General features: G+C 50.6%; 1 protein-coding gene across 3 annotated transcripts in view; it reads left to right on the top strand.

The window, feature by feature from the left end:
* Nucleotides 1–19,090, top strand: part of EVL (Enah/Vasp-like) — a 138,634-nt gene that overhangs the window by 70,358 nt on the left and 49,186 nt on the right. For all 3 annotated transcript variants that reach the window (XM_026515313.4, XM_057318516.1, XM_026515312.4), the window contains exons 2-3: nucleotides 12,573–12,741; nucleotides 18,855–19,032. In XM_026515313.4, the coding sequence (XP_026371098.1) occupies nucleotides 12,573–12,741; nucleotides 18,855–19,032 (347 nt within the window). The remainder of the gene's footprint in view (nucleotides 1–12,572; nucleotides 12,742–18,854; nucleotides 19,033–19,090) is intronic.

Below are 19,090 nucleotides of genomic sequence, written 5' to 3'. Positions count from 1 at the left end.
CCCCGAGCGCTTAGCCGTGGGCTGGGAGCGGGAGTGCGCTGAGCACACGACAGCGTCCAGCCTGCCCCCACTGGCAGTGTTGCCTTTCATTCTGTCCGCAATCCCGAGGGCAGTAAGTTTTGTTTTTATTGCTTTCATTGCACAGAGGAAGAAACCAAGGCAGAGAAGCAGCGGCTTGCCAGGAAACAGAGCCTTGAGCTCCTGGCTCCTGACTCCAGATGCTTTGTTCTTTGCCCTTCTGCACTGACTGAGAGCTGGTCTCTGCTCAGAGATGTAGAGACGCGCAGGGTCGGGGAGACAGCACTCAGGAGTGGAGAGCCCGCAAGTCCCCAGCGCACGAGGCACACACGGTGATGAGCGTAGACGGGAAGAGCAGCAGGAGTTGAGAAGTTGGGCTGTCAGGAATGACTCTGAGGAGAAAGTGGGACCTCGGATGAACTCTGAAGGATAGTGCATGATTTTTAGAAAGGAACCGAGAAGCATCCCGGTCAGCGTCAGCCAAGGGGTCAAAGAACAGGGAGGCTGAAGCTACATGAACCAGGGGAGAGGGAAGGGCGATACGGCCCCGAGAAGTGGACAGGCCTCATGCGGAGCTGGCAAGCCTGGGGGGAGGTTAGATTTTATCCGCTGTGTCACGGGAAGCCTTTGGAGGGTGGTAAGCACAGGAAAAGGCATCCAGTGGAGGCTTAAGAAAACTCATTCTGGCCGCTGGGTGGCTAGTGCTCTGTGTTGTGGCAGGAGTGGAGACAGGGAGACCTCCGGGAACGCTTGCAGTGGTGCAGGTAAGGGGGCGGTGGGGGCTGGGCTGGGGCAGTCAGTGTGGGTGCAGAGCAGTACCCGGATTCGGGATGTGCTTTGAAGGCGCGGCCTCCAGGACCTCCTGCTCGGTCACATGTGGGTGTGAAGGAAAGTGACTCAAACGCGACTCAGGTGGCCTATGGTTTCTTTTGCCACAGTGGGGGTGGGGGGCTTGATGTCAGCAGCTGGAGTGCCAGCTGGGGGGTCCATAGGGCTTTTGAGCCTGTGCAAGACAGGCTCCCAGTAAATGTTGGTCGAACAAGTCTGCACTAACGGGGAGCCAGCTGATCGGAGAGTGCGGCAGGAAAGGCTACAGGGGAGAGTGCGTCTGCCCCTTTCTGGTGGAGCCAGCTAATTTCAGTCTCTTCTCTTGTCTCCCTCTTGTCCTTATTTTGCTTGGTTGGTGTTTTGTTTTTTCCAAAAGGCTTATCACCCTCTAACATACTACATAACTTATTTGTTATTTTTATTATTTATCTCTCCGTACCTGTAGAATCTAAGTTCCAAGAGGGAGGGGCTTTTGTCTGTTTTGCTCACTGATGCAAAAACGATATACATTTATTGAATTGCTGGATTTAATTAATTACTTTTGATACATGATACTGGAGATACCCGGGCTACCAAAGCTCCAGCTCACTGGAGCTTCCCAATATGGCGAGAAAGAACAACAGCTACCCTTTCTAGAGTGTTCCATGCCAAGCATTGTTCTCATCATATGATGTACGCTGTATTTAATCCTCATCCTCTGAGGTGTCGTACTGTTAGTCCCAACTTACAGGTAAGAACAGGGGTCAGCAAAGAGGTCACTCATTCCAGGTCACACTGGTATCACTTGACAGAGTTGGATTTGAAACCAGATCGCTTGTGTTCTCAATGGCTAAGCTTAGCTGTCGCCTCTCAAAGGAACTTGCCCCAAATTGCAGAGCCAAGGTTAAGACCAGGGCCTCCTAATTTCTGCTTTCCTCTGCAGTCTCTGATTTCACACTGTTCATACCACGAGAGACAAGGAGACCTTTTCTGTCCTCCTGTGGCACCCTGTGCCTGTCTCTGTAATTAATCATCTGCACACCCAGCCTGCAGCAGGACATGGTGTCACTCTTTCTGCCTGTCCCTGCACTTACTCAGATGTGTAGTGAACTGAGCCGATTGCCGTGCTGATGATCAGGGATCTTAGCTGGGACTCAGCCAGGTCTCATTCCCCGGCTATTAATTTACCCTTGGAGATAAGCATACTGCCCCAGCCCTTGGTCCAGCCAGATCTCTATAGCTGTCCCAAGGCTGTGTTGAAAACTGTTCTACTTCTACAAGCGAGCGAAGTCACAGACTGTGAGGACACAGGCCTGTATCAGAGTTTATAAATGTTTTCGAGGTTTGAGTAGCCCCAGTGTCCACATGGACCATCAGATGGCTCCCCACAGAAAGGACTATGTTGGTGGCCTTGAAAGAATTTGTGGGAAGTGGGTGTGAGACAGCTTCCATCTAAGAATATCAGACTCTCCCAACAGTTGGTTGGAGGGTTTTTTCCAGATTCCACTAGAGTCCACAGAGAAGTGGAGAGCAGCTGTCCAAGCATCTGGGCCGGTGGCATTATAACAGAGCAAAGGCAAACATCTTGATTGCAGGTGACGTAGCAGTCTTATCTTCCCAACCAATTTGGATGGAAGAAAAGATGTCTGGGCTCACACTGAATTTAGACTTCATTCACCCAAAGCTTTCCTTTCATTCTGACGCTCACAAAAACGGGGCTCACACTGTTAGCATTTGAGTGCGTGTGAAAATACGCAGACCTCACCCACTGTTTTCGTTGCTGAACTTCAGCCGTACTCAAATGTGGTCAGGAGAACTGCCCTTTTAGGGGTCTGTGAGTCAAAACTATATTTATAATAACACTAAGACATTGTTTGCCTTTTTCACTCTTATCTCATAAGCGCACAGTGGAATTTTCCAGAGGCTACATGACATGTGTTGACATTGTCACTGTGACAGGTAATGAAATGTATGCTTGTGCGTTCTTGTGTTTTAAAAAATTCTCGGTTTTAATTTCAACTATGGTAAATACAGATAGACTTAACCTACATAAACAGAAGCTTTTTGGCACCCTCAGTTTTTATGGGCGTAAAGGGGTCCTGAAACAAAAAAGTCTCGAGAGCCACTTCTGTAAAATAGTCCATTCTGTGCCTGTACTGCAGGAAGCATGCATAGAATTAGTAAGCACCCAGTTCAAGACAGCGGCTCCTGCAGGAGAGGAGGGGCCCTGAGATCTGGGGAGAGGGTGCAGGGTTTCACTTGAGGTGACACCACTCCTAGACTGAGTGGTGGGATTGTGGGAACCCACTTCTCACGGGTATGAAATAAACATGACATTAAATATGTTTCAAGCCTGTTGCCACTAAGGCAGGAGGAAAGTCACCCCGTGAATGGTTGGCTCATTCGCAAGGGGGGAAGGTACCTTTCCACTAGAGACACCTGGCAGTCATTCCCTTAATCCTCCTCTTCCAGAGGCAACCACCACTACGTGCCTCCTGATGGGCTGGGATCCAGTAAGTACCCACCACCTCCTATGTCGGGTTCTCGCCGTTTACTCTGAATCTAGTCATAAGGAAACAGTCTAGAATGTGGACAGCCTACAAGGCAATTGGCCTGAACTCTTGACACAAAAAAGTCAACATTGACGAAAAACAAAAAATGGCCTAATATTCTAGCTTAAGAGAGAGTAAGCAAACAGCCCAACCAAATACAATGCATGAGTAGATCCTGGGTCCATAAAAATCAAAGCATTTGGGGGGAAATTGGATAACTTTAATATTGGCTCTGTATTAGCTGCTAGTAAAGTATTTTCTTAGATGTAATAATGGTATTTAAGTTATACATTAGAATGTCCTTATTTTAAAGAAACGTGTGCTAAAAACCTTTGGATTGAAGTATCATGATATCTGCAACTATCAGATGGTTCAGGGGAAAAAAAGCATAAAAGAGACAAGTCACCTGTGGCAAAAATGCTTTACTAAGTAAAGCAGAAAAGCCCCGTTGTATGGCAGAAAGGAACATCTGTGGTCTAGACCCGGCCCATCCACATAACACCACAGGACCCTGGGAAACATACTCTCCTTCTCCAGGCCCGTTTCCTCTAAATAAAGCACTTGTGATTATTTCTCAGCTCTGACAAAGCTGTGATTCCAAGTCCCTGTGTTCTTCTGTCACTGAATTGGGACATTGTGTGTAGGCAAATGCTAAAGCAGACATGTATCTGAAGGTATTTACTGAGCAATCGCTGGCCACAGGTACTGGGGCTACAGAGATGAACAGTGTTTTTAAAGCAAACCAGAAGAAGAACATCCTCCTGGGGGAGAGAGAAAACCAGCAGACCTCAGTACAGTGATACGTAGTATAAGGAAAAGTGAAGTGGCCTCTTCTCAGTGGGAAGGGATCACTCTCCCAGGAGGTAACCCAGAGGACAGGCTGGAGGAGAGTCCTGGCAGAGCAGGGCCTGGCATTTGGGCTGCCCCGGGCATCAAGGCCTGGCTGGTGGGCTCTGCACGTGCCCCTCCAGGGGATGAGCCCAAGCTCTGGAAAACTGCACAAGACAGAACCCGACAGCCCAAGTCCCGCTTGGACACCCGAGGTGATTCTCCAGGCCACAGTGAAGAACCTGCTGGAGACCTTGGTTTTCTCTGTAGAGACGGACAGAGTAAGAGGTAGTGACAGCTCTGCGTGTGGTACAGAGTCACTTCATACTCTTTTCCACCTGCGTCTCCACTCGTGCAAATCTGCCATTACCAGAGCCCGCGTTTCTCGCTCGAGATGGTAGCTTGTTAGTAAGCTGTTAGTAAACAGTTAGTAAATCTGGGCTCCTGTGTATCTCCTCAGACTTAGCCAAGCTCCAAGAAACTTCAGCCCCAGTCAAGAAAGATCATGTCCCTCATTTTGCAGAGCTTTGCATGCGCTCTCCTGAAGCCATGTGGCTAACTAATGACAGGCCAGGCCCAGGCAGAGCTCGGACTTTGATGTGGGGCTCCCTCCACTTCCCACACTGTCTCCATGAGGGACAGTGTTGATGGGATGCCCCTGGCCTGGTTTTTGATATACCTCTGGTCCCCAGCTTGCACCAGCCACCCAGACTTTTCCTGACTTTCTTTCTGCCCCTGTTCACTGGGAAAGACGGGTCAGAAAAGAGGCAGTCTAGAGATGAACCAAGCTCGCGCTGTCAGAAGAGCCAATGGAAAGTTGCAGAAAGGGGACTAAGGACAAGAACAAGGGCAAGTCTGTCACCAGTGGCCCTGGAGAGTGACTGGAGTGGAGCGGGTGGAGAGCCTGCGCTCCGCTGGCGGGGCCCCGGAGGAGCCGGCGCAGTAGGCAAGGGGCGAAGGGGTGCCGCGTGTGTTCATGGAGGCAGAGTTGAAGGGTGAGTGGGAGCACCCAGGGAGTGAGGCCCGAGAAGCCGAAGCAGAGGCCTCCAGAGAAGGGAGGAAGACACGGTCCCAGCTAGTGGTGTCTGTTGGGGACAAGTCGCTTCTTGTAACGTGGGAACAGATGTGATCATTTGCTCACGAGGGTTGTTGAGCATCCCACGACATCACATGGGCTCTGACTGCAAGGGGTCCTACACATCGGGCAGGAGGGGCACTTCATGCTTCAGAGAGAGGGTGGCGAAGGAAGGACGGTCCCCTCCCCACTGCTCCTTGCCGTGGTGCTGGGGGGTAGCCTCGCACGCTGGAGCGCTCAGACAGGTTTCCGTGGCCCCCACCTCCCGCGTGGCGGCTGCCCTGCTGCCAGCTGGGGGGCTTCCTTCCGCATGATCTCAGCCCGCTTTTCAAGTTCACTTTCATTGCTTGCATGTTGAAAGTAAACAAGTCAGGACTTTACCAGCCGCCTCAGAGTCTGGCTCTGTTTCTGCTTGGCTTTGGGAACATTTATTTATGGCCACTTCTCTCTGGCCTCCCCTGTTCCCTTGTCACTTGTTAGTTCGCTTAGCAGCTGCTGAGCCCAGGCTCGCGAGGGCTGTGGCACCGGACTACATCGGGGAGGGCATGGGGGGAGCTGATGGCTCACACTGGGGCCTGCCCTCCAGTGGCTCCCCTTCTTGGGAGGAAGGTGAGCTCGAAATAGCTATCACCAAAGTTTGCAAGTGATGAGAGGACACAGGGCCAACGAGGGAGGCAAGGGGTAGGCACACACTTGTTGAGCACACGGACTGTACTGGGTACTGGACACCTGTGTAGAGAAAAATACCTACGTTTGCTTGGCTCTGTTTGGCAGAAGAGAATTCCTCCCACAGAACCCCATGATTTCACTGTGATGGCACTAGCATTGCCCATTTCGTAACTGTTCGTGTTTCCTGTTGGACTGTGATCTCCTTCAGGGCAGAGACATGTCCTGTTCATCCCCAGAGGCTCGCAGTGTGCCTTTCCCTTAGTTTCCAAGTAAATGTGTACGAACCAGATGTTTGCTGAAGGCAGTGGCACTTGGCCTGAGCTTTAAGAAAAGGTGAGGGGCAGACCTGTGGACATAGGAGGGAGAAGGCACCGTAGGCGGAGGGAACGCCATTCTTCTTCAATCTCTTGAGTAATACCAGCAAGTCATTCTAACTGGCCCAGCATCAGGAGGATGCTTTTGCCGTTAGACCTGACTTTACCACCAGGCTGCCAGTTGGGCTGTGCGGACAGACTGCCCTTCCTCGCAGTTGGTGCCAGGCACAGTGTGTGCAGCCCAGGGCCCAGAGAGCACAAAGAATTTGCCCTATTGTCTCAGAACACCAAAGATAAACAGGTAGGACGGGAACTGTGGTCTACACCTTGGACTACCCTACAGGGAAGCCTTGAAGAAGTGGTCCTTGCCTCGGTGGCACTCATGCCCAGGAGAGGGACCTGAGGTAGAAGGCTGTTGGAGTCCCCTGCTGTGAGAGCTGTTCTGTGCCAAGACACAGGATATCCCAGCTGGGTTCAGAGAAGGACCATCTAACAGCCTGGAGCTTCCAGGAGAGCTTTCTAACGGAAGTAACACGTATCTCAAGTCTGTAGGATGAGGCGGAATTACTGGTAAGCTAGGCTGGAAATAGCATCCCAGGCCGAGGGAATAGCATGAGCCAGAGCAGGGAGGCCATAGAGAATAGGGACAGTGGGCCATGAACAAGGTGGGCAAGGCACAGATTGTGAAGGGCCACATGACTGCCAAGAGCAGGATTCGAGTCCTAGTCGTCAGTGCTGTAGGGCTGCAGGTGCTGCTCCAAGTGTTGACACACACGAAGATCTCCTGAAGTGGGGTCTGAGAATTGACGTTTGAGTAAGCACCTTCCCAAGACCTCCTGAAGTGGGGTCTGAGAATTGACGTTTGAGTAAACACCTTCCCAAGATCTCCTGAAGTGGGGTCTGAGAATTGACGTTTGAGTAAGCACCTTCCCAAGATCTCCTGAAGTGGGGTCTGAGAATTGACGTTTGAGTAAGCACCTTCCCTGATTCTTATGCTGCACACAGTTTTGAGAACCATGGCGCAAAGTGAGAAAAGAAGAAATTCTAAGTGGTTCACATTGGGAAGCACCAGGATTTAAAGTGGTGTGACGGTCTGTTTTGGAGCAAAGGCCCCTTGAGAACACGGTAAAAGCCTTCAGGAAAAGCTCGAACACTCACTTTTGCAAATAATTTCAGGGAATTCTAGTCTCATTAAGCCCTTCTGTGGCCCCACTTTAACACCCCTCCTGTAAGTGGCTAGTAGAAAACCTCAAACGAAGAAGCCTTCAAGGAGCCACCAGAGAGAAACGGGAGGCGGGGAGTAGACAGAGGCAGCGGCAGGAGAGATTTTCAAAAGTATGGACGTTGTCACAGCATTTGTTCGGTGAGAGAGACGAGAGGTTTGAGAACCGCGGAGCAGCCGCCTGCACAGGGAGTGCATGTCAGTGACGTTGTGCGGATCTGTTTACGTGTACATCAGGGACAGAAGCCAGGTTCCAAAGAGGCCTAGAGCATGAGCAAGTGGTGAAAGGGGGGAAGCAGGCAGGCGGGAGCCTGATGAAAGAGAAGGGAGAGCCAGAGGGAGCAGCTCGGGGTAGACAGTGGGCACCCGCTCACACCGACTCACATCAGCCAAACTCACGAGGTTCGTGGGTGTTTATCAGGTGCTTAACCCTGTGATGGCTATTGAGTGAAAGATAAAGAAGATGCTCCCAGGAGGGTGACCGCTCACCCTGGTCTACCTGGGACTGTCCAGGTTTTGGACAGGACTGCCCTGTTCAAATAACCTGCCTCCCAGGAAACCCCTCAGTCCCAGGCAAACCCAGTCCCCAGTCCTGCTGGGGAGACAGAGTTGGACAGTGTGATGAGTCTGCAGGGGGCGACCACGTCAGGGCACTGGGCTGAGCAGGAGGCTTTGCCAGAGCTGGGGAACAGGGAGGTACAGTCCTCGACTTTGCAGAAGAGATCTGAGAACGGGGCATGCAGGTCCTCAGCCAGAGGGGCTGGGAAGGGCAGCCCGCCCTAGCCCAGAACAGCCTTCTGTCTCCCCAGGCTTGGGCGGGCAGGTGGGTGAGGCCAAGGGGCTCCTGCAGAGGCAGCTGCCTCACCGGCACCAGGCATGGTCGGCCCACCGTGGAGTTGCAGCTTCCCGACTCCCCGATCCCAGGCGTCATGAGACAGAACAGTGTTGGTAATCTGTAACAGATGCTTTCATTTGGCAGCTACTTGCTTTCTGAGAATAAATGGAGTAGGATTGTAAATGGAATGTTCCCACAGGCTCACAATCATAAACACACTTACTCAGAGCTGTGTATTCAACAAACAGTTACTAGTGTCTACAACATACAAGGGACTGGGGTTACAGAGGGGAAAGCAGCAGGGGCCTGCCTTCAAGGAGCTCGCAGGCTAGTGGGGAAGGGGGTGCTTACACAGATACTGAGGAGCAGGACCAAACGAAGAATGCTGTGTTGAGCCACAGGACAGCACAGAGCTGCGGGAGCCGCCTCTTGCTGGAGGGGTTTCAGTGCCGGACTGTTCCCAGCCCAACCCCAGATCAAGTTCTCCAGCAAGCGCCTGTGGTTAGTCCTGTTCTCCTCTGTTCCCTTTTTGGCTTTCCGTCCTTCGTCCTTATGTGAGTTTACACACTGTCCTTTAAGTGTTTGTTGAAAAAGCCCTGAACGATACTTGGAGGGTGGAAGGAGGTTCCCAGTTGACTGCCCTGGACAGCGCGTGGCTGGGATGGAGCATGTGAGCCTGGGAGGAGTTCAGAAACCTCCTTCCCAGTCACGTCATGTCGGTAGGTCTGACAGCTGCTGGGGCAGAGATTCTGCACTTTTCCAGAAGCACCGATAGAGCGAGAGCGTGAGGCGGACTTCCGGCGGCCGGCAATGCACGCTGTGCCACAGGCTGCCCCTGCCTATTCGTTTTCTCTCCAAACACGGGAGTGGTTTTTTTATGTCAAGTCCAGGAAGATCCCTGGTTGTATATAGAAAGTCTGGGGTGTGGCTTGCTCTTTTTCTTCTTAAGCGAGGGATTTCAGCAGATTTTCAATAGCATTCTCTGATGTGTGGTCTAGAAGAGTTAAGTGCTGAACCAGTAACAAGACCTTGTTCGCCTCTGGGCTCAGAAAGTACGGGGGTGCCTGGGTGGCTCAGTCGGTGAAACGTCTGCCTTCAGCTCAGGTCATGACCCTGGGTCCTTTGTCAAGCTCCCTGCTTCTCTCTCTGCCCCTCCCTCCTGCTCTGCTCTCTCTTGCTGCCTGCTGGGGGGAAGGAGGAGTTGTCTGTTTTCATTTAATAAAGGAAACTTTATGTTATCATAAATAGTTCATTCATTCACTAATTTTAAATAGGAAATATTTGCGCTCAAATGATAACTGATTTGGAGAAATGAAGTGTATGATGCCTGTGGATAGTACAGAGTTTTTATGTCCAGGGAAGAGGCAGAGAAGACAGTCGACTAGATGGAGCTCAGAGACAGTGTCCAGGCTGGGCAGCAATCAAGATTTTATTAAAACAAAAATCCCAAAGGGATATAAGCAAAATGAATCTTAAGTAGAAGAAATGGGTATTTTCTTGCATTTAGGTTTTGTTAGTGGTGATAAAATAAGCCAAGACAAGCAAGCACCATTCAAGTGGGGAAAAAAGAATAGGGTTTTTTGGTTAACTCCAAGTTCAGTTTGAACCTGAAGTGTTAACAAGGAGCCGTGGCTATAATTACGACAAGAAAGTTAGTTCCTGGTGTTTCAGCACCTACTAGGGGCAGGCACGGTAGAGGGTCCCTTCCACCGTCTCCTGCACTGCCCTAAGAGATGTGTGGTGACCCCAGGCACACGCTGGCCCCCGGGAGCTGCGGTTCCTTGCAGAGCACACTGTTCTGGCCTCCCTGCCTCCACCGGCTCTGTGCCTCCCCCACCGAGAATCCCACATCCCCTTCCTCAGCTCGCCTGGGGTTGAAGCTCTTTGTCTGAAGCACGCACAGCATTTTCTTCAGAAAGTCTCCTGGCTTCCCCAGCTCCTCCAGGTTCACTGAAGTGTGTGATGAGTTGTCTCATTTTCGGGGTAGCTGCGAGCTCTCTGAGGGCAGGAACTGTCATATTCGTCTCTGCATTACTAAATGATTTTGATTCACTAGCATCTGTGCTTGTCGGACTGAGATGAAAATATCCTACCCAGTCGTAGGGCCCAGACACAAAGGGAACACGTAGCAAAGCGGGACTCACTGGAGAAGTGACTGGAATGACAAGGGGGCTTGTAGCTTTGTCCTATGGATAACAGGTGGGAGGACCAGGTGTCTCTTCAGTTGTCCAGTGGACTGTCATGGCCTATCCAAAATATCTTTGTAACTCTGGAGGACGGTGACTGCAGTGTCACTCAGAACTAGGGGGGACAGCCTCACAGCTGAAGCCACGTCTCAACAAAATGGACTGCTTTGGAAAGCAGTTTCTGTTGAAGGCTTAGTCTGCACATAGGGCTGCTTTAGAAGGCATGCTGTGTTGGACATGAGAGTGTCATCTCTAGGCCCTGAGATTCTGCAGTGAGCGTCGATTAAACCTCTGCTACATGCCAGGCTCTGGGCCCGCAGAGAATGAGACAGGCGTACCCCACCTCCCTATAGCAGGGCATGTCACTTTGGGTGTTCCAGGAAGCAGACACCAAGACCCCTCAGATGATGGTGTGCAAGAGATTTATGGGGAACCGTCAGTGAAGGATGGAGCAGGCAGGGGGAGCCTCAGGCCATGAGGCATGTCTGCCGTCTGTGGAAGGAGGAAGGGCGCAAGGACTGAGTAAGAGGCATCTCAGCTGATGCAGGGCCCTGAGTGAAGGTTTCCCCCGTGGAAGAGCCACATGTCAGGAAGGACTGAGCCGGCACCGCCAGCCCTGCTATGTTAGTCATTGGTAGAGAGCAGCCCAGAGAAGCATGGCCTCTGCACATGCCTGGCCGGGGAGGGGGCAGGGGGGCAGGCAGCCAGGGAGGCGGCAGCTGGGACGGTGGTCAGCTCTGCTCCCACAACAGGTTCTCCTGAAGGAGATCTGAAGGGCACACTTCAGTGGCTGCCACACAGGGATTCTAGAAAGCATTGTCCATCTCACAGTACTTTCCAATTTGCTTCCTCGGAATCCTCTCAAGGGCTTTCGTGGTCCCATGCCAGCAAGTGGTAGAGCTGGAATTTCAGCTCAGATCCCTCTGACTTATAAAGTCCATGTTTTGCTAAGTAATGCCCTTTTTAATTTGGGGATTCTAATATGCTAGAGACTAAGAAACTACATGTTCCAGGGGCGCCTGGGGGGCACAGCGGTTAAGCGTCTGCCTTCGGCTCAGGGCGTGATCCCGGCATTATGGGATCGAGCCCCGCATCAGGCTCCTCTGCTATATGAGCCTGCTTCTTCCTCTCCCACTCCCCCTGCTTGTGTTCCCTCTCTCGCTGGCTGTCTCTATCTCTGTCGAATAAATAAATAAAATCTAAAAAAAATAAAAAAAATAAAAAAAGAAAGAAAGAAACTACATGTTCCAAGTCATTTGGCTCATATGCGAATGAAGAGGCCAGTGGGCTCTGAGAGACTGCCTCTGAACACCCTGGCAGGAGCTGTAGTGCCCTGATCTTGGTCATGACCCTTTTCTCTCTCTAGGGGCTCCTAGTGTTTCTTCCCTGGTTTTCTGTCATGTTCTGAACAGGTGAAGTTGTTGGGGAAACGTCTTCAGCAAAGTGGGGTGCGGCCATCTATTTAGTTTCATCTAAGCATTCTGTTGTCTGCATGGCTTGTAGGATGCTATCCGGTCATACTCTCATAAATAGAACATCTTGTTGGATGTTGTGAAGAATATGGTCTATGTCATGTGCTTTAGAGGCAGATGGAACTGGTTGGAAATCCCAAATGTAATCCTTGAATACCTGTGTGAATTTGTATAAATCTTTCCAAGTCTCTGAGCCATTCTTTTCTCATCTACAGAATGGGGGCAGTGAATGGCTGTGTCCTGAGTCATGACACTCAGATGCTTTAATGTGGTGTCTTGTTTAACACGGAGCCTAGAACTTTGCAGACGGTTGGCGAATTGGAATCGGAATTCCTTTCTCATTCGAGCACTTTTTCCCTGAGAGGAAAGCTGTGAGTTTTTTTCTAAGCTATGGAAGATGTTGGCACAGAACCTCCTCTCTACTCCCCATGGTCTTTGGAGAATGAAAAGTCCTGTCCTCGTAGATCAGCCTTTCCAGGGACAGTTGGACGCTCTTTGTATCAAGGAGCAGTTGGCCTCTATGTCAGAAAGGGGAAAGCCCTCTTCCAGCCCTTATAGCTGAGGCTGACGCTTAGCTTTTCTCTTGGTCCGCAGTGAACAGAGTATCTGCCAAGCCCGGGCTTCCGTGATGGTCTACGATGACACCAGTAAGAAATGGGTACCGATCAAACCCGGCCAGCAGGGATTCAGCCGGATCAACATCTACCACAACACTGCCAGCAACACCTTCAGAGTCGTCGGGGTCAAGCTTCAGGATCAGCAGGTGAGCGCTGCAGCAGCAGGCTGGACTCATGGGTGTGCCCACGCACACGCACACGCACGCACACACACACGTACAGTGAAAAGAGGTCAGAAGAAAAAATCAGGTCAGGATCTGGAGTCAGAAGATCTGGGTTCACATTCCGCCGGCATGTTCTCATACTCCAAGGTATGAGCAAACTGTCTTTTCTGAACTTCATTTTTCACATCAGTCTTACAGAGAACAGTAATCCACATGCTGTGTGCCTCACTGTGTTATTATCATATTAGAATAAAATAATAGACGGGAAACAGCTGCGAAAACGACACTGCAGGGCTGCGTCAGTGTCTTTCCACCTGCACAGCCATAAGTGACATGCTGTGAAGATGTTTACTCCTCAGCCCCCAAGTCTTATTTTGGAAAGAATATCCAGATGATTGGGGGGCGCCTGGGTGGCTCAGTTGGTTGACCGTCCGATTCTTGTTTCAGCTCAGGTCATGATCTCAGGATCGTGGGATCGAGCCCTGAGTCGGGCTTCATGGTGGGTGTGGAGTCGGCTTGCGATTCTCTCTCCCTCTCCCTCTGCCCCCCCCCACTTGTGCGCTCTCTCTCTCTCTCTGAAATAGATAAATAAATCTTAAAAAAAAAAAAAAGATGATTTGAAGAATCTGGGATCATTTCCGTCCCTAAGGGTACCTCCTGGGCAAATCAGTCTAGATCGTTTGTGAGTGTGCCTGGTAAGTCTCTGTGCAAACACAAGTCCACCTGTGTCAGAAGTAGCTGAGCACACATAACTGAGAGAAATCCGACATGACTCGGACTGCAACAGAGACGTGGAGGAAGGGGCTGTGTAGCTTCACCAAAGTGACTTTGGTTACCACTTCACGGTTCTGCCTCCAGCTCTCTTCTTAGAGATCGACAAGGACATTTTTAGCAGTGAAATTAACAGTTCTGTGGTTTCAGCATTTATGAAAATATTCTACCCAAATAACCCCTCCTGGCATCCTTTATTGGTCAAGGCCTTGCTAAATCGAGCAGCAGGTTAGCTGCTATCTCTGTAAGAATCAGCATGTTAGCAATTAGAAAACAAAGAACAAAAACTTAGGACTCTATTTTTAGTATGTTGCCTGTTGAATGGGTTTCTGCTTTGGCCAAAACGGCCCTGTTAAAAGTTTCAAATTCCTGTGGCTGAAAGGGACAGCCTCACTTTAGGACCCCTGTGAAAGGTCCAACCTGGAACTCTTGGTACCTTCAGGGGCATCACTTTCCCTTGTCAATGAGCCTTACTGATAGGAAGGTTTTTCTAGAAACCTTCTGGAAGCTGCTTCCCTGTTCTTCCAATTCGTTTGTTCTGTTTCTGCCGTTTAGAGGTGCTCTGTGCTATATATTGCAGGATATATAGCTCCAGTTATGGTGACAAGCAAGCATTGCACACGTTTCCCTAACACCCATGGGTGGGGGCCGGCAGGCAGTACCTCCCTGCTAGGGGCCTTGGACATAAGGTCCATTACCTAGTGCAGCTCCTGAATCACAGTGGGTGTTCCCCGAGTGATTGCGTTTATGGTGACAAGCCCTCCCCGCCCTTCACACCTTGTGGTTGCCCTCCAGAGCACACGGTGTGCTGGAAATGACATGCATTGGAGAACCGGAGTCCCTGCAGCCGACATGCGCCTTGTTCTCGGGGCCTCAGCGCCTCACTGCCCCCCTCGCAGAAACCACATGCCAAGGCTCATGTGGGAGGAGACTTTTCCCCATGCCAGGAGGGACTGGCGGCTGTCCTCAGTGGCCTCCTGGGTAAATTCGGAGGCTGAGTTGACTGTAACTGAGAGACTCCCAGAGTCCGACGGAGAAGTTACCAGCACAGCCTTCCACCTGGACTTGCATGTTCCAGAGACAGGCTCCTAGAATGTGGTTGAGACCGTTCCCCAAGTGGAGCGGCACACATACATAGTATACATACATACGTACACGTATACGTGTGCACATGCATGTGTATGCATGCACAGCAACATGCAAGGGATTCTCAGTAAGCCAAGGCATTCGAGAACGTGGCAGGAAGCCTGGTCCACAATAGCTTCTGTGGACCTCAGGAGAAAAGATTGATTTTCACAGGTCTGTTTTCCAGTCTATATGGACTGCAAGGTCAAACATTTTAAGATCCCTCAGTTTATAACCAAGTCGGGATATCTTATACATTTAATGTGCTTTATGGTTCATGGAGCACTTTTCGTGTCTATTGTTTCAGTCTCTCAGAGGATAAAAGTATAAGCATTATCACCCCCATTTTGCTGAATAGGTAGGTGTAAAGCCAGGTGATCATTTCTGGAGGAAAGGACTAATACATTGCAGTATCATTAGCTAAGGGCTAACCTGAATCTCACATTACAGGTGAAAAAGTATCAAAAGATTTTTAGTTTAGAATGAACTATGGCCACCAAAAATGTTAGTGAGTTTTCAGGCAGAATTAACAGTAGAAGTTCAGAAGGGAGATTATAGTCCTGCTGTGCTGCGCACTGGTGAGACTAGACCAAGGACGTTGGGACCGAACGCAAGCACCGCAAGCCGGAATCTGTAAGGGGAAGGGCATCTGGTCTGGTGAGAGGTCTGCAGGCAGCGTCTCCTGTGGAACAGCTGAAGGGGGAACAAGAGATACTTACTGGGAGGGAAGAAAACTGAAGGGGGCAGGGCCACAGTCCTCAAACCTCTGACGGGCCGCGTGGGGAGGAGAAGGCATGCTTTTCTTTGTACCCTTTAGACAAGGCTAGGAATGCTGTGTAGACACTACCAGGAAGAAGATAGGAGCTCCGTGGCAGGAAGCATGATCTTCCACGCACACTGTTGGAGGGTGGACTGCGTTGCTTTGCAAGCCCACAGGCTAGCTGTCCGCCTGGCAAGAATCCTGGGAAGGATGTGCTTTCATTGAAGGGTAGAGACTCAGATGAGATGAGACCTCAGAAAGCCTTCGCCAACCAATGGGTCCTAGGGGTTTTATTTTATTTTAAGATTTATTTATTTGAGAGAGAGTGTGAGAGAGCAAGCACAGGGGTAAGAGAAGAGGGAGGAGAGAGAATCTCGAGCAGACTCCCTGCTGAGTGAGGAGCCCAACACGAGGCTTGATCTTATGACCCTGAGACCATGACCTGAGCCGAAATCAAGAGTTGGATGCTCGACCAACTGAAGCACCCAGGTGCCCCAAAGGGTGTTAGATCTAGGTGAATGTATGGGTTAGGAAGATTGTTTTCCACCATTAAGCTTCTTTTTTTGTAGGGTGCTCTTGACTACTTGTACTCAGAGGCCTCAGAAGCATGCTAGACAGTGTTTGAAGTTGCAGGGCCTTTCCTGGGAAGACAGGAAAGGCCCTGTCGCTCAGTCCTACACCCCTCCCCTAGACACGGTGCCTGTGGGCTCTTGAACAAGAAAAAGTAGGACCTTTTAAAATAAGTTTATCCTGGGGCACCTGGGTGGCTCAGTCAATTAAGCATCCGACTCTTGATTTCGGCTCAGGTCATGATCTCAGGGTCGTGGGATTGAGCCCTGCGTCAAGCTCCACTCTGAGTGTGGAGCCTGCTTGGGATTCTCTCTCTCCCTCTCCCTCTCCCCTTCCCCTCTCCCCCCACTTGTGGGCTGTCTTTCTGTCTCTCACACTTTCAGTCTAAAATAAAATAAAATACAGTAAGTGTATCCTTCGGCAGTTGTCCAGATCAGTCCTTCCAGAGCTTGGAGAATTATTTTAAAAATGAAGCTGATAAGGACACAGGCTGAACATGGGAGAGCGGAAAAAGGCAAACCTTACAAACACCGGAATGACAGCCTACAAACCAGAAGGAGCTGGTGTGACTCTATTAATGTTATAGACAGTAGGCTTTAAGACAAGAAGTATTAGTAAAGGTATAGAAGGACCTTTTCAATGATGAAAGGAGTCTATTGAAAAGGAAGACCTAAAATCCTAAATCTGTACACATCTAATAATATAGCTTCAAGCATATAAAGCAAAATCGGACAGATCTAAAGGGAGAAAAGGACAAATCCAGAAGCAGAGTTGGAGGTTCTAATCATCCAGAGTTCATAACCTCCAACAAACTGACTGAACAAGCAGAAAGAAAGTAAAGAGAGAGAAAATTTGAATAGCATTATTAGCCAACTTGACCTAATTTACATTTATGGAAACTACAGCCAACAACGGGAAAATATACAGCCTTCTGAAATGTGCACTGAACATTTACCAAAATAGACCATTCACAGCAGTCGTGATACACTGGAGTCTTCTGTCATCTTGCTTCAAGATCCCTCAGCCGTTCTCAATACAGTATGGTTTCCAGACCTCCTTCCATTGGAAACACTTCCTTCTGGGCTGCTCTGGTTTTGTCACACCCACTAAAAGTACAGCAGCAGAAACTGAAACACTTGAACGCAGAACTTCTGGTGTGGTCTTCCCGTGGCGGAAGGGACAGGGCCTGCTGCCTCCCTCTGGTCTCTACGCTGCCATGAGTGTGCTGTCATCTTAAGAGCATTTTAACCCGAGGTCACTGTGCTCCTTACTGTGCATATACGTCACAAAACCTCCAGCCCTTTTTCTGAGGATCTGGAGCTCAGCTTAGAGAGAGAACCAGTCCAGGAGCCTGGGTACAGATGCTGGCCACAATTTCCTTGTGTCAAGATGTGAAACAGTTGTATTTCTTTAGCTGATTCAGCTCGCCTGCTTACTCGTGTGCACTCTCTCTCTCCAGTATAGAATGACCCAACCCCACCTTCCACCTGGCTAAGACCTGGGAAAAAAGCTGTTGTGGATATTGGCTGTATTTGCTGTCCTCTGGCCTTACCCAACAGCACAGCAGAATGGAGCAGTAGAGGAGAGTGGTAGAGCAGAGGTCACGTCTTAGGGCCCTGCCCGCTAGCAGAGGGCTTGGCCACGTCCCTCTGCATCTCTGACTCTTTTCCTGAGCTCACCTTCCTGACCGGGGGGGGGGGGGGGGGGGGGGGACAGGAGACAGAGTTGTCTCCAGCTTCAGATCGCAGAACCCTGGAGCCTCCGCCAGAGGAGATCTGAGCAGTCTTCCTCCTAAACGTCTCCCAAAGCAGGATCTTCCCATCGCGTCGCCCACAGCCTCACCCAGACTCTGCTTGCGTACTTCCGTCTGGAGGGAGCGGGCCATCTCTCAGCACTTACTGACCACTTACTGTGTGTGTCACACACAGGGTCTAATCCTCACAGCACGCCATGAGGGTGCCGTCCCACAGTCAGGGTAAATCTTCCCACTTCCCAGGCCAGAAGACTGATGGCTCGTAAGTCCTTGAGGTGGGATCACGTGACTCTGAGGAGACTAACCACTCCAGCCCTCCCACTGGCTTCCCTGAGCTGCACTTACTACTGTCACCTTGGAGAACTTGGAAGTCCTTGTTCGATGTCTGAGAGAGTAGCTGTGAGGTCAGGCCGACCTGAGCAGCTGCCCCAGCTGCTTGGGAGCCCCTGATGCTCTGGGCTCGGCCTTCCCCGCTGGGCCTGGCTGGCTCCTCGCAGACAGTTGAGGTTTGTTGATGGACTAATAATGCTGTGCATTTGTGCAGTGCGTTAGTTTTTCTGACGTATCCTTTTAATTAATAACCCGCTTGTTAATGCATCCAAGTACCAGACACTGTGCACGCAGCTGTGGGAGGCATAGATAGGAGCTAGAAGACTCCCACCCTTAGGGTCACCATGCCTAGAAATCTAGATAAGATATACATCGCAGCGTGGGCTTCCCAGTAACCCCACTAGGTTGGTAAAGCATTATTACCCCCATTTTATAACTGGAGAAACTGGGCCCCAAAAAAGTGCCATGACCATCTTGGGTGACATGGCTGGAAGGAGGAACCAGCCCCTGGACCCTGGGAACCTGACTCCCAGCTCAGGCCTCTGGTCTAGAGGGTCTGACTACACTGCATTGTTAGTGAGATGAAATAGCTGGTTTTCAAACCCTCCCCGTTCTGTAGGTATACTGAAAAGCTGCCTGGCCACATTGTCTCCTTCTGCTGACCCCACCCCGCCTCCCTGTCCTCTGCTAGCCCCGGGGGACACAGTAACCCTGCCCCGGAGCCGCGCTCTCCCGCTCACTTACCTTGTATTTATTTACACGTATTTCTGTCTCTTTCCTCTCCAGGTTGTGATCAATTATTCAATCGTGAAAGGGCTGAAGTACAATCAGGCAACGCCGACCTTCCACCAGTGGCGAGATGCCCGCCAGGTCTACGGCTTGAACTTTGCAAGTAAGGAAGAGGCAACCACGTTCTCCAATGCCATGCTATTCGCCCTGAACATCATGAATTCCCAAGAAGGAGGTAAGTGGGACTTTGCCGAGACCCCTCTCCTTCACCCGCACCCTCCCCCGGCACTAGC

Source organism: Ursus arctos, unplaced genomic scaffold (assembly GCF_023065955.2).
Source record: "Ursus arctos isolate Adak ecotype North America unplaced genomic scaffold, UrsArc2.0 scaffold_25, whole genome shotgun sequence".
In the NCBI taxonomy this organism is placed as follows: domain Eukaryota; kingdom Metazoa; phylum Chordata; class Mammalia; order Carnivora; family Ursidae; genus Ursus; species Ursus arctos.
This window is presented reverse-complemented; position numbering and strand designations above follow the sequence as displayed.